Raw genomic sequence first — 14,114 nt, forward strand, 5'->3', positions numbered from 1 at the left:
CAAAAATATATATATATAACCAAATACAGAGTTGATTTTTAGTTAAATTCAGGTGATTTGGCCACTATCTAACATCAAGTTCTAAATCCTGAACTTCCCCCTTAAAAGTTGATGCTTGTTCTGAACCCTTTCCCTTGTGCAGATGATGTCACTGTGGAGTATAACAAGATGAAGATGTACTATGAGAAACTGATGGGTTGCTCTAGTACAGTACACTTCACTCCAAGACTGGATTTACACACAAAAACTACCGTATTTGAATCACAGTCTGGGAATGGTAGGAAGCGTGTGCAGGTATGTTTGTGGGGAGTTGATTAACCACACCTCAACCACAATTCAGTCTGAGAGTATTTGATCCCATGTACTAGAGTTTACTGGTCTTCCTTTTTCTGTTACAGGTGTCAACAAGTGTAACAATGTTAAATCCTGAGATTGTCAAAGAACTTACAACACAAAACCACAACCCTACTTATAGGTAACTATTGATCACTAAAACGTCCACTGCTTTATCATGGCCTTTTCCTATGGTCATGTTTACCACTAATCAGTTCCACACAGAATCTACAAAGACATTATGTCAAGAGTGCTTGACCCTTTTGATATATAAAATGAGTTCCATCTGTCACCTCTGCCCTTCGTCTGCATTCGCAGGCTCCAATCCCCCAAGGCAGGTCTTTTCCAGTGCAGTTCCACTGGACTGGTGTTTCTGATGGAAGGGAAAGGAGATGTGGTTTACAAGGTGACTCAATGGGACAGCAGAATCCTGGGCTCCATGACACCAGCAGGACCCCTATTCAGCATTGACTGTCCTGAGCAGTCTGTCCGCCAATTGCATCTCCCACACTGTATGTGTGATGGTAAGTGATGCATCACTGTATGTGTGATGGTAAGTGATGCGTCACTGTATGTGTGATGGTAAGTGATGCATCACTGTATGTGTGATGGTAAGTGATGCATCACTGTATGTGTGATGGTAAGTGATGCATCACTGTATGTGTGATGGTAAGTGGTGCATCACTGTATGTGTGATGGTAAGTGATGCATCACTGTATGTGTGATGGTAAGTGGTGCATCACTGTATGTGTGATGGTAAGTGATGCATCACTGTATGTGTGATGGTAAGTGATGTATCACTGTATGTGTGATGGTAAGTGATGCATCACTGTATGTGTGATGGTAAGTGATGCATCACTGTATGTGTGATGGTAAGTGATGCATCACTGTATATGTGATGGTAAGTGATGGATCACTGTATGTGTGATGGTAAGTGATGCATCACTGTATGTGTGATGGTAAGTGATGCATCACTGTATGTGTGATGGTAAGTGATGCATCACTGTATGTGTGATGGTAAGTGATGCATCACTGTATGTGTGATGGTAAGTGATGCATCATTTCTAATAATACAATAATAAAATGGGTATGACATGACACTACCACTGAATAATACATTCAATAATAATACATACTTTGGATGAGACTTACAGTCAATTAAAGCATTATTTACAGTCAATGAAAGCATTGTTCTTATTCTGCAGAGAAGGATGACAATTTGTCCGTGGCCCATGTTACTGATGGAAACATGGAGATTGTTCAGCCACTCAAGACGACTGCTACACACGTGATTGTAAACATCACACACCTCTCCCTCTTTGGCCTCATCAGGGATGTGTTCTCCTTCCTCCCGGTCCGAAGCCAGGTGCTGCTGTTCCTCCGACCACAAGAGAACAGACCCCAGAAGAGCATACTGAGTGTTATGTTGTTGCCCAATAATGTGCCACTTTGTGAGGTAATATTTACAGTATCAATGAATTAATTCTGCAGACTACAAGAGCTGTTTGGTAGACTGAAAGAGTCAAGCTGCAGGGCCTTCAGAAAGTACTCACACACCTTTTTTACTTTCTGTTGTTACAGCCTAAATTGAAAATGTATTAAATTGAGATTTAGTGTCACTGGCCTACACACAATACCCCATAATGTCAAAGTAGAATTATGTATTATTATTAGTTATTGTTTTTACAAATGAATTATCGACGAAAAGCTGAGATGTCTTGAGTCAATAAGTATTAAACCACTTTGTTATGGCAAGCCGAAATAGGTTCAGGAGTAAAGATGTGCTAAACAAGTCACATAATAAGTTGCATGAACTCGCTCTGTGTTAAACATGATTTTGAATGACTACATTATCTCTGTATCCCACACATATAATTATCTGTAATTAATTGTCATCGGCAAGAACTAGGGAGAAACGGAATAGAGCGAAGCACAGGCAAAATCCTACAGGAAAACCAGGTTCAGTCTGCTTTCCAACAGACACTGGGAGACAAATGTACTTTTCAGCAGGACAATAATCTAAAACACAAAGCTAAATATACACTGGTTGCTTACCAAGACAACATTGAATGTTCCTCAGTGGCCTAGTTACAGATTTGACTTAAATCAGCTTGAAAATCTATGGCAAGACATGAAAATGACTGTCTAGCAATAATCAACAACCATGTTGACAGAGATGGAATCATTTATTTAAGAATAAGGCGTCACTGCAGTACCTGGTTGGAATCCAGGCTGCATCACATTGGGAGTCCCATAGGGCGGCGCACAATTGGCCCAGCGTCGTCCGTGTTTGGTCAGGGTAGTGTGGTGGGGTATTTCTTTACTATCAAATGAGGAGAGACAAACTCATCACACAAGTCAGAGTTATACTTAAACTAAATATTTAATAATAAGAGCTTTGCAATAGCAATGACTTTTAAAATAGCAATGACTTTCAACGATTCACCATTTCTAATGAACCGTTGAGAGTGTCAAGACAAAAGTACAAAGGTCTTTTATAGCCAAGCTACACCCCTTTCAACCTACATGACGAACAACAGATACATAGAATGTGTCACAAGGTTAAGACTCCAAACTGGAACCATCTCTCCCTGGTACGGTATAGAACAGAACCATTAGCTCATGTTCTCTGGAATGCTCTTTAGGTTTTATCACCCAAAGACATCGTAAATCTCCTCTGTCAGTGTTATTCATAGAGGCCCATCCTCAGTGGAACACTGAACACACAATAGTTAACAGAACACTCTATTCTGTCGAATAAAACAACCATTATAATGCAATACAAGCATTATAACATAATCTTGCAATTTCCATGACAGTAGGCCATCATTGTAAATAAGAATTTGTTCTTAACTGACCTGCTTAGTTAAATATTAAAATAATAATGTGCAAATATTGTACAATCCAGGTGTGCAAAGCTCTTAGAAACTTACCCAGGAAGACTCAGAGCTGTAATCATAGCCAAAGGTGATTCTAACATGTTTTGACTCAGGGGTGTTAAGTAATACTTATGTAAATTTGATATTTAATTTAATATTTAAATATTAAATATTAATTTAATTTTCAATACATTTGCAAAGATTTCTAAAAACATGTTTTTACTTTTTCATTGTCGGGTATTGTGTGTAGTTGGGTGAGAAAAGGAAAACAATTTGGAACTCAAGCTTTAACACAACGAAATGTGGAATAAATCAAGGGGTATGAATACTTTTTGAAGGCACTGTAGCCATTACTTGATTTCTGTCAGTGTGAAGGTTTCAGTTTACCGTGAAGTAATGCACCTTTATTCTTTGAAGGTGAAACATCAACAGAAGGGGAGTACTTTCATTAAAACCAGCTCCAACTGCACATTGACTCCTAGAGGAAAATATGGTCTCTGCTGTGAGCTGGTGGCAAATTCTAGCATACAGCCAAAAGTAAGCATGGCCATCACATACTACCATACATTCCTATATTTGTAGTGATGTAATTCCTTCAGAGTATTCCTTTGTAATGTGCTACTACTGGTTTGTGGTGTTGGGTTTGATGTGTGGTTTTTATGTGCATGTACCTGACACCATGAAGTTCCCACAGGAAAAAACATTATATGTGCTATGGCCAGCTGCAGTGTCTCTGTCTCTCTGTTAAAGTCTATATTTGGCTAATATTCTTTTTCATTTTGTGTTTAAGAGTGGGCAGTTTGACTGTGACTATAGCCCAAACTTCCACCCCACATTTGAGGTGTTTTTAGACTGCATGTCGGGTGCAGAGAACATCAGACTGAGTCTTTTAGACAGAGGAAGTAATGACCAAAGAGTGTGGAAGTGTCGAGATCCAACAGGTTAGATCAAATGCCAGTTTATTATGAACCTGTACACCCCTCACCCCAACACATTTAAACTGTATACAACACACTGTACACCCCTCACCCCCTACTTATTTAAACTGTATTCAACACACTGTACACCCCTCACCCCCTACTTATTTAACCTGTATACAACACACTGTACACCCCTCACCCCCTACTTATTTAAACTGTATTCAACACACTGTACACCCCTCACCCCCTACTTATTTAAACTGTATACAACACACTGTACACCCCTCACCCCCTACTTATTTAAACTGTATACAACACACTGTACACCCCTCACCCCCTACTTATTTAAACTGTATTCAACACACTGTACACCCCTCACCCCCTACTTATTTAAACTGTATACAACACACTGTACTCCCCTCACCCCCTACTTATTTAAACTGTATTCAACACGCTGTACACCCCTCACCCCCTACTTATTTAAACTGTATTCAACACACTGTACACCCCTCACCCCCTACTTATTTAAACTATATTAAACACACTGTACACCCCTCACCCCCTACTTATTTAAACTGTATACAACACACTGTACACCCCTCACCCCCTACTTATTTAAACTGTATTCAACACACTGTACACCCCTCACCCCCTACTTATTTAAACTGTATTCAACACACTGTACACCCCTCACCCCCTACTTATTTAAACTATATTAAACACACTGTACACCCCTCACCCCCTACTTATTTAAACTGTATTCACACACTGTACAACTCTCACCCCTACTTATTTAAACGGTATTCAACACACTGTCCACCCCTCACTTCCTACTTATTTAAACTGTATTCAATACACTATACACCCCTCACCCCCTACTTATTTAAACTGTATTCAAAACACTGTACACCACTCACCCCCTACTTATTTAAACTGTATTCAACACACTGTACACCCCTCACCCCCTACTTATTTAAACTGTATTCAACACTGTACACCCCTCACCCCCTACTTATTTAAACTGTATACAACACACTGTCCACCCCTCACTTCCTACTTATTTAAACGGTATTCAATACACTGTACACCACTCACCCCCTACTTATTTAAACTGTATTCAAAACACTGTACACCACTCACCCCCTACTTATTTAAACTGTATTCAACACACTGTACACCCCTCACCCCCTACTTATTTAAACTGTATTCAACACTGTACACCCCTCACCCCCTACTTATTTAAACTGTATTCAACACACTGTCCACCCCTCACTTCCTACTTATTTAAACTGTATTCAATACACTGTACACCCCTCACCCCCTACTTATTTAAACTGTATTCAACACACTGTACACCCCTCACCCCCTACTTATTTAAACTGTATTCAACACACTGTACACCCCTCACCCCCTACTTATTTAACCTGTATACAACACACTGTACACCCCTCACCCCCTACTTATTTAAACTGTATTCATTACACTGTACACCCCTCACCCCCTACTTATTTAAACTGTATTCAACACACTGTACACCCCTCACCCCCTACTTATTTAAACTGTATACAACACACTGTACACCCCTCACCCCCAACTTATTTAAACTGTATTCATTACACTGTACACCCCTCACCCCCTACTTATTTAAACTGTATTCAACACATTGTACACCCCTCACCCCCTACTTATTTAAACTATATTAAACACACTGTACACCCCTCACCCCCTACTTATTTAAACTGTATTCACACACTGTACAACTCTCACCCCTACTTATTTAAATGGTATTCAACACACTGTCCACCCCTCACTTCCTACTTATTTAAACTGTATTCAATACACTATACACCCCTCACCCCCTACTTATTTAAACTGTATTCAAAACACTGTACACCACTCACCCCCTACTTATTTAAACTGTATTCAACACACTGTACACCCCTCACCCCCTACTTATTTAAACTGTATTCAACACTGTACACCCCTCACCCCCTACTTATTTAAACTGTATACAACACACTGTCCACCCCTCACTTCCTACTTATTTAAACGGTATTCAACACACTGTCCACCCCTCACTTCCTACTTATTTAAACTGTATTCAATACACTGTACACCCCTCACCCCCTACTTATTTAAACTGTATTCAACACACTGTACACCCCTCACCCCCTACTTATTTAAACTGTATTCAACACACTGTACACCCCTCACCCCCTACTTATTTAACCTGTATACAACACACTGTACACCCCTCACCCCCTACTTATTTAAACTGTATTCATTACACTGTACACCCCTCACCCCCTACTTATTTAAACTGTATTCAACACACTGTACACCCCTCACCCCCTACTTATTTAAACTGTATACAACACACTGTACACCCCTCACCCCCTACTTATTTAAACTGTATTCATTACACTGTACACCCCTCACCCCCGACTTATTTAAACTGTATTCAACACACTGTCCACCCCTCACTTCCTACTTATTTAAACTGTATACAACACACTGTACACCCCTCACCCCTACTTATTTAAACTGTATACAACACACTGTACACCCCTCACCCCCTACTTATTTAAACTGTATTCAACACACTGTACACCCCTCACCCCCTACTTATTTAAACTGTATACAACACACTGTACTCCCCTCACCCCCTACTTATTTAAACTGTATTCAACACGCTGTACACCCCTCACCCCCTACTTATTTAAACTGTATTCAACACACTGTACACCCCTCACCCCCTACTTATTTAAACTGTATACAACACACTGTACACCCCTCACCCCCTACTTATTTAAACTGTATTCAACACACTGTACACCCCTCACCCCCTACTTATTTAAACTGTATACAACACACTCTACACCCCTCACCCCCTACTTATTTAAACTGTATTCAACACACTGTACACCCCTCACCCCCTACTTATTTAAACTGTATTCAACACACTGTACACCCCTCACCCCCTACTTATTTAAACTATATTAAACACACTGTACACCCCTCACCCCCTACTTATTTAAACTGTATACAACACACTCTACACCCCTCACCCCCTACTTATTTAAACTGTATTCAACACACTGTACACCCCTCACCCCCTACTTATTTAAACTGTATTCAACACACTGTACACCCCTCACCCCCTACTTATTTAAACTATATTAAACACACTGTACACCCCTCACCCCCTACTTATTTAAACTGTATTCACACACTGTACAACTCTCACCCCTACTTATTTAAACGGTATTCAACACACTGTCCACCCCTCACTTCCTACTTATTTAAACGGTATTCAACACACTGTCCACCCCTCACTTCCTACTTATTTAAACTGTATTCAATACACTATACACCCCTCACCCCCTACTTATTTAAACTGTATTCAAAACACTGTACACCACTCACCCCCTACTTATTTAAACTGTATTCAACACACTGTACACCCCTCACCCCCTACTTATTTAAACTGTATTCAACACTGTACACCCCTCACCCCCTACTTATTTAAACTGTATACAACACACTGTACACCCCTCACCCCCTACTTATTTAAACTGTATTCAACACACTGTACACCCCTCACCCCCTACTTATTTAAACTGTATTCAACACACTGTACACCCCTCACCCCCTACTTATTTAAACTGTATTCAACACACTGTACACCCCTCACCCCCTACTTATTTAAACTGTATTCAACACACTGTACACCCCTCACCCCCTACTTATTTAAACTGTATTCAACACACTGTACACCCCTCACCCCCTACTTATTTAAACTGTATTCAACACACTGTACACCCCTCACCCCCTACTTATTTAAACTGTATACAACACACTGTACACCCCTCACCCCCTACTTATTTAAACTGTATACAACACACTGTACACCCCTCACCCCCTACTTATTTAAACTGTATTCAACACACTGTACACCCCTCACCCCCTACTTATTTAAACTGTATACAACACACTGTACTCCCCTCACCCCCTACTTATTTAAACTGTATTCAACACGCTGTACACCCCTCACCCCCTACTTATTTAAACTGTATACAACACACTGTACACCCCTCACCCCCTACTGATTTAAACTGTATTCAACACTGTACACCCCTCACCCCCTACTTATTTAAACTGTATACAACACACTGTACACCCCTCACCCCCTACTTATTTAAACTGTATACAACACACTGTACACCCCTCACCCCCTACTTATTTAAACTGTATTCAACACACTGTACACCCCTCACCCCTTACTTATTTAAACTGTATACAACACACTGTACACCCCTCACCCCCTACTTATTTAAACTGTATTCAACACACTGCACACCCCTCACCCCCTACTTATTTAAACTGTATACAACACACTGTACACCCCTCACCCCCTACTTATTTAAACTGTATTCAACACACTGTACACCCCTCACCCCCTACTTATTTAAACTGTATTCAACACACTGTACACCCCTCACCCCCTACTTATTTAAACTGTATACAACACACTGTACACCCCTCACCTCCTACTTATTTAAACTGTATTCAACACACTGTACAATTCTCACCCCTACTTATTTAAACGGTATTCAACACACTGTCCACCCCTCACTTCCTACTTATTTAAACGGTATTCAACACACTGTCCACCCCTCACTTCCTACTTATTTAAACTGTATTCAATACACTGTACACCCCTCACCCCCTACTTATTTAAACTGTATTCAACACACTGTACACCCCTCACCCCCTACTTATTTAAACTGTATTCAACACACTGTACATCCCTCACCCCCTACTTATTTAAACTGTATTCAACACTGTACACCCCTCACCCCCTACTTATTTAAACTGTATACAACACACTGTACACCCCTCACCCCCTACTTATTTAAACTGTATTCAACACACTGTACTACCCTCACCCCCTACTTATTTAAACTGTATACAACACACTGTACACCCCTCACCCCCTACTTATTTAAACTGTATACAACACACTGGACACCCCTCACCCCTACTTATTTAAACTGTATTCAACACACTGTACACCCCTCACCCCCTACTTATTTAAACTGTATTCAACACACTGTACACCCCTCACCCCCTACTTATTTAAACTGTATACAACACACTGTACACCCCTCACCCCCTACTTATTTAAACTGTATACAACACACTCTACACCCCTCACCCTCTACTTATTTAAACTGTATTCAACACACTGTACACCCCTCACCCCCTACTTATTTAAACTGTATTCAACACACTGTACACCCCTCACCCCCTACTTATTTAAACTGTATTCAACACACTGTACACCCCTCACCCCCTACTTATTTAAACTGTATTCAACACACTGTACACCCCTCACCCCCTACTTATTTAAACTGTATACAACACACTGTACACCCCTCACCCCCTACTTATTTAAACTGTATTCACACACTGTACAACTCTCACCCCTACTTATTTAAACGGTATTCAACACACTGTCCACCCCTCACTTCCTACTTATTTAAACGGTATTCAACACACTGTCCACCCCTCACTTCCTACTTATTTAAACTGTATTCAATACACTGTACACCCCTCACCCCCTACTTATTTAAACTGTATTCAAAACCCTGTACACCCCTCACCCCCTACTTATTTAAACTGTATTCAACACACTGTACATCCCTCACCCCCTACTTATTTAAACTGTATTCAACACTGTACACCCCTCACCCCCTACTTATTTAAACTGTATACAACACACTGTACACCCCTCACCCCCTACTTATTTAAACTGTATTCAACACACTGTACTACCCTCACACCCTACTTATTTAAACTGTATACAACACACTGTACACCCCTCACCCCCTACTTATTTAAACTGTATTCAACACACTGTACACCCCTCACCCCCTACTTATTTAAACTGTATACAACACACTGTACACCCCTCACCCCCTACTTATTTAAACTGTATTCAACACACTGTACACCCCTCACCCCCTACTTATTTAAACTGTATACAACACACTGTACACCCCTCACCTCCTACTTATTTAAACTGTATTCAACACACTGTACACCCCTCACCCCCTACTTATTTAAACTGTATTCAACACACTGTATAAAATAAATGTGATTCGATTTTCTTCAGGTTTCGAACCACCTCAAGTCAACCCGATCAACCCGAATCCAGGTATGGTTTTGTTTTCTCTTTCATTTTCTATGGCTATACCTCTGATATGGAATGACAATTATTGTTCTGTTAACTTTTATTTTAGATCTTGTAAGTAAAGCATCAAGTGATCAGTTTTGTGCATACAGTGCCTTTGGAAAGTATTCAGACCCCTTTACTTTTTCCACATTTTGTTACGTTACAGCCTTATTCTAAAATGGATTAAATGAATAAAAATTCTCATCAATCCACACACATTACCCTATAAAGACAAAGTGAAAACAGGGTTTTTAGACTAATTTATAAAAAAATGTATTTAAAAAAAAAACTGAAATACTTTATTTCCATAAGTATTCAGACCCTTTGCTATGAGAATTGAGCTCAGGTGCATCCTGTTTCCATTGATCATCCTTGATGTTTCTGCATTTTCATTGAAGTCCACCTGTGGTAAATTCAATTGATTAGACAATTGATTGGACAACCTAACAGAGCTTGAGAGGATCTGCAGAGAAGAATGGGAGAAACTCTCCAAATACAGATGTGCCAAGCTTGAAGCGTCATACCCAAGAAGACTCAATGCTGTAATCACTGCCAAAGGTGCTTCAACAAAGTCCTGAGTAAATGGGTAAAATTCAAAAAAAATTGGTCATTATGGGGTATTGTGTGTAGAGTGATGAGGGGAAAAATGATTCAATCAATTTTCGAATAAGACTGTAGCATAACAAAATGGGGATAAAGTCAAGGAGTCTGAAGGGGTCTGAATACTTTCCTAAGGCACTGTATATATTTATACTCCGGACTCCAACGTTAATCTTCCTAATATTTATATATTACTTAATTTCCTTATTTTACTTTTTTAATTTGTGTATTATTGTGTAGAGATTTTACTGCAGTTGGAGCTAGGAACCCAAGCATTTCTCTACACCCACAATAGCTTCTGCTAAATATGTGTATGTGACCAATAACACATGATTTGATTTGTTAAAAGAAACACATTCAGATAAATATGTGTTGTTGTATTTAGTGGCTTGTTATGTAGAACACAGTTGTTCTTCAGGGTTTTAGTTAATTATGGCTCTAATAATGTGACCACTTTCTGTCATGAATCTCAGGTGCTGAGGCTGAACTGAAGCAGCTCTCGGGTGAAGCGTTTGTGGATAAGCATATGGCTGCTCTCATTCAGAGGGTCACGATGCCGCTGCCTCTAGCAGATGACCTGTTTACTGAGAAAATGATCCAACAGGAAATGTACACAACAATCCGCTGTGCTAAAACCAGTCAGGACCAAATGAGACTGATGTTGGATGCTGTACGATCAGGAGGAACAAGAGTGAAATCTGCCTTCTACAAAGCTCTCCTTAACCATGATCCTCATCTTGTCCAGGACCTGGGTAAGATCAAACTCCTCTGGTCCCCTGTAGCTCAGTTGGTAGAACATGGTGTTTGCAATGACAGGATAGTGGGTTCGATTCCCAGGAGTACCCATGTGTAAAAAGATATGCATAAATATACACTGCTCAAAAAAAGAAAGGGAACACTTAAACAACACAATGTAACTCCAAGTCAATCACACTTCTGTGAAATCAAACTGTCCACATTTGTGCACATTTGTGGCCTGCTGGATGTCATTTTGCAGTGCTACTCCTTGCACAAAGGCGGAGGTAGCGGTCCTGCTGCTGGGTTGTTGCCCTCCTACGGCCTCCTCCACGTCTCCTGATGTACTGGCCTGTCTCCTGGTAGCGCCTCCATGCTCTGGACACTACGCTGACAGACACAGCAAACCTTCTTGCCACAGCTCGCATTGATGTGCCATCCTGGATGAGCTGCACTACCTGAGCCACTTGTGTGGGTTGTAGACTCCGTCTCATGTTACCACTAGAGTGAGAGCACCGCCAGCATTCAAAAGTGACCAAAACATCAGCCAGGAAGCATATGTGGTCACCACCTGCAGAATCACTCCTTTATTGGGGGTGTCTTGCTAATTGCCTATAATTTCCACCTTTTGTCTATTCCATTTGCACAACAGCATGTGCAATTTATTGTCAATCAGTGTTGCTTCCTAAGTGGACAGTTTGATTACACAGAAGTGTGATTGACTTGGAGTTACATGGTGTTGTTTAAGTGTTCCCTTTATTTTTTGGAGCAGTGTATATAGTCCCTTTGGATAAAAGTGTCTGATAAATGTTATATATTTCATTATTATTGCTCTCCCACTATGTGTACCTGAAACATGGAGGGACTTTTGAACAGCCCCTGTAACTTGCAGTTCCCCAAAAAACAACATATTTCAAATAGACGGCCCGCACAATACATTAAGTGTTGGTCTGTCCATCAAAAGTTAACAATATGGCAGCATTGTGTGCATTGAATTTCCCCCTCTTTTTACTTTAAATGTCTTAATTATTTTGCTGCATAAACAATCACTGCCTTCTTATAGACATCATACAATACATTCAAAGATCAGTTACCAGATAATTCCTGCTTCAATATTGTAAGGTTTTGCTGCAGAATTCAGCTCAGTTTTGCGGAGTGTTTTCTCATGTGTGTATTCTCATAGTGTGTATTCTTATGTATTTTGATGGGAAGTATGTACATTTACAGAAACATTTCTAATCCCATTCTTCTACCAATGGCAGCAGCAGCTTCCTGCTGATGAATGTGATGGCCTGGGTTGGTCCTCGACCGCTGGACAAAGGGCAGCAAGTGATCCCTATCCAGAGCAGGATGTCACAATACTAGTCACTATACTCCTAATCTGCATTGGAGTGTTGGGAGATATGACTGACAGCAGGAAGTCTATGAGGATTTAAAGTGAAAGCTTCTTGTGAAATCTATAGTCTGTTAATGTACACTGCTCAAAAAAATAAAGGGAACACTTAAACAACACAATGTAACTCCAAGTCAATCACACTTCTGTGAAATCAAACTGTCCACTTAGGAAGCAACACTGATTGACAATAAATTTCACATGCTGTTGTGCAAATGGAATAGACAAAAGGTGGAAATTATAGGCAATTATCAAGACACCCCCAAAAAAGGAGTGATTCTGCAGGTGGTGACCACAGACAACTTCTCAGTTCCTATGCTTCCTGGCTGATGTTTTGGTCACTTTTGAATGCTGGCGGTGCTCTCACTCTAGTGGTAGCATGAGACGGAGTCTACAACCCACACAAGTGGCTCAGGTAGTGCAGTTCATCCAGGATGGCACATCAATGCGAGCTGTGGCAAAAAGGTTTGCTGTGTCTGTCAGCGTAGTGTCCAGAGCATGGAGGCGCTACCAGGAGACAGGCCAGTACATCAGGAGACGTGGAGGAGGCCGTAGGAGGGCAACAACCCAGCAGCAGGACCACTACCTCCGCCTTTGTGCAAGGAGGTGCACTGCCAGAGCCCTGCAAAATGACCTCCAGCAGGCCACAAATGTGCATGTGTCTGCTCAAACGGTCAGAAACAGACTCCATGAGGGTGGTATGAGGGCCCGACGTCCACAGGTGGGGGTTGTGCTTACAGCCCAGCACCGTGCAGGACGTTTGGCATTTGCCCGAGAACACCAAGATTGGCAAATTCGCCACTGGCGCCCTGTGCTCTTCACAGATGAAAGCAGGTTCACACTGAGCACATGAGCACATGTGACAGACGTGACAGAGTCTGGAGACGCCGTGGAGAACGTTCTGCTGCCTGCAACATCCTCCAGCATGACCGGTTTGGCGGTGGGTCAGTCTGGTGTGGGGTGGCATTTCTTTGTGGGGCCGCACAGGCCTCCATGTGCTCGCCAGAGGTAGCCTG

The 14,114-nt window shown here is 41.1% G+C and overlaps 1 protein-coding gene across 1 annotated transcript in view; it reads left to right on the forward strand.

The window, feature by feature from the left end:
• LOC139572072 (nuclear GTPase SLIP-GC-like) overlaps positions 1 to 4,158 on the forward strand; it is a 48,375-nt gene extending 44,217 nt beyond the window's left edge. The window contains exons 22-27 of the mRNA XM_071394876.1: positions 143 to 294; positions 399 to 475; positions 652 to 857; positions 1,539 to 1,789; positions 3,630 to 3,749; positions 4,003 to 4,158. Of these exons, the coding sequence (XP_071250977.1) occupies positions 143 to 294; positions 399 to 475; positions 652 to 857; positions 1,539 to 1,789; positions 3,630 to 3,749; positions 4,003 to 4,158 (962 nt within the window). The remainder of the gene's footprint in view (positions 1 to 142; positions 295 to 398; positions 476 to 651; positions 858 to 1,538; positions 1,790 to 3,629; positions 3,750 to 4,002) is intronic.
• The last annotated feature ends 9,956 nt before the right edge of the window (positions 4,159 to 14,114 follow it).

The sequence above is a fragment of the Salvelinus alpinus genome, chromosome 1, assembly GCF_045679555.1.
Source record: "Salvelinus alpinus chromosome 1, SLU_Salpinus.1, whole genome shotgun sequence".
Classification (NCBI taxonomy): domain Eukaryota; kingdom Metazoa; phylum Chordata; class Actinopteri; order Salmoniformes; family Salmonidae; genus Salvelinus; species Salvelinus alpinus.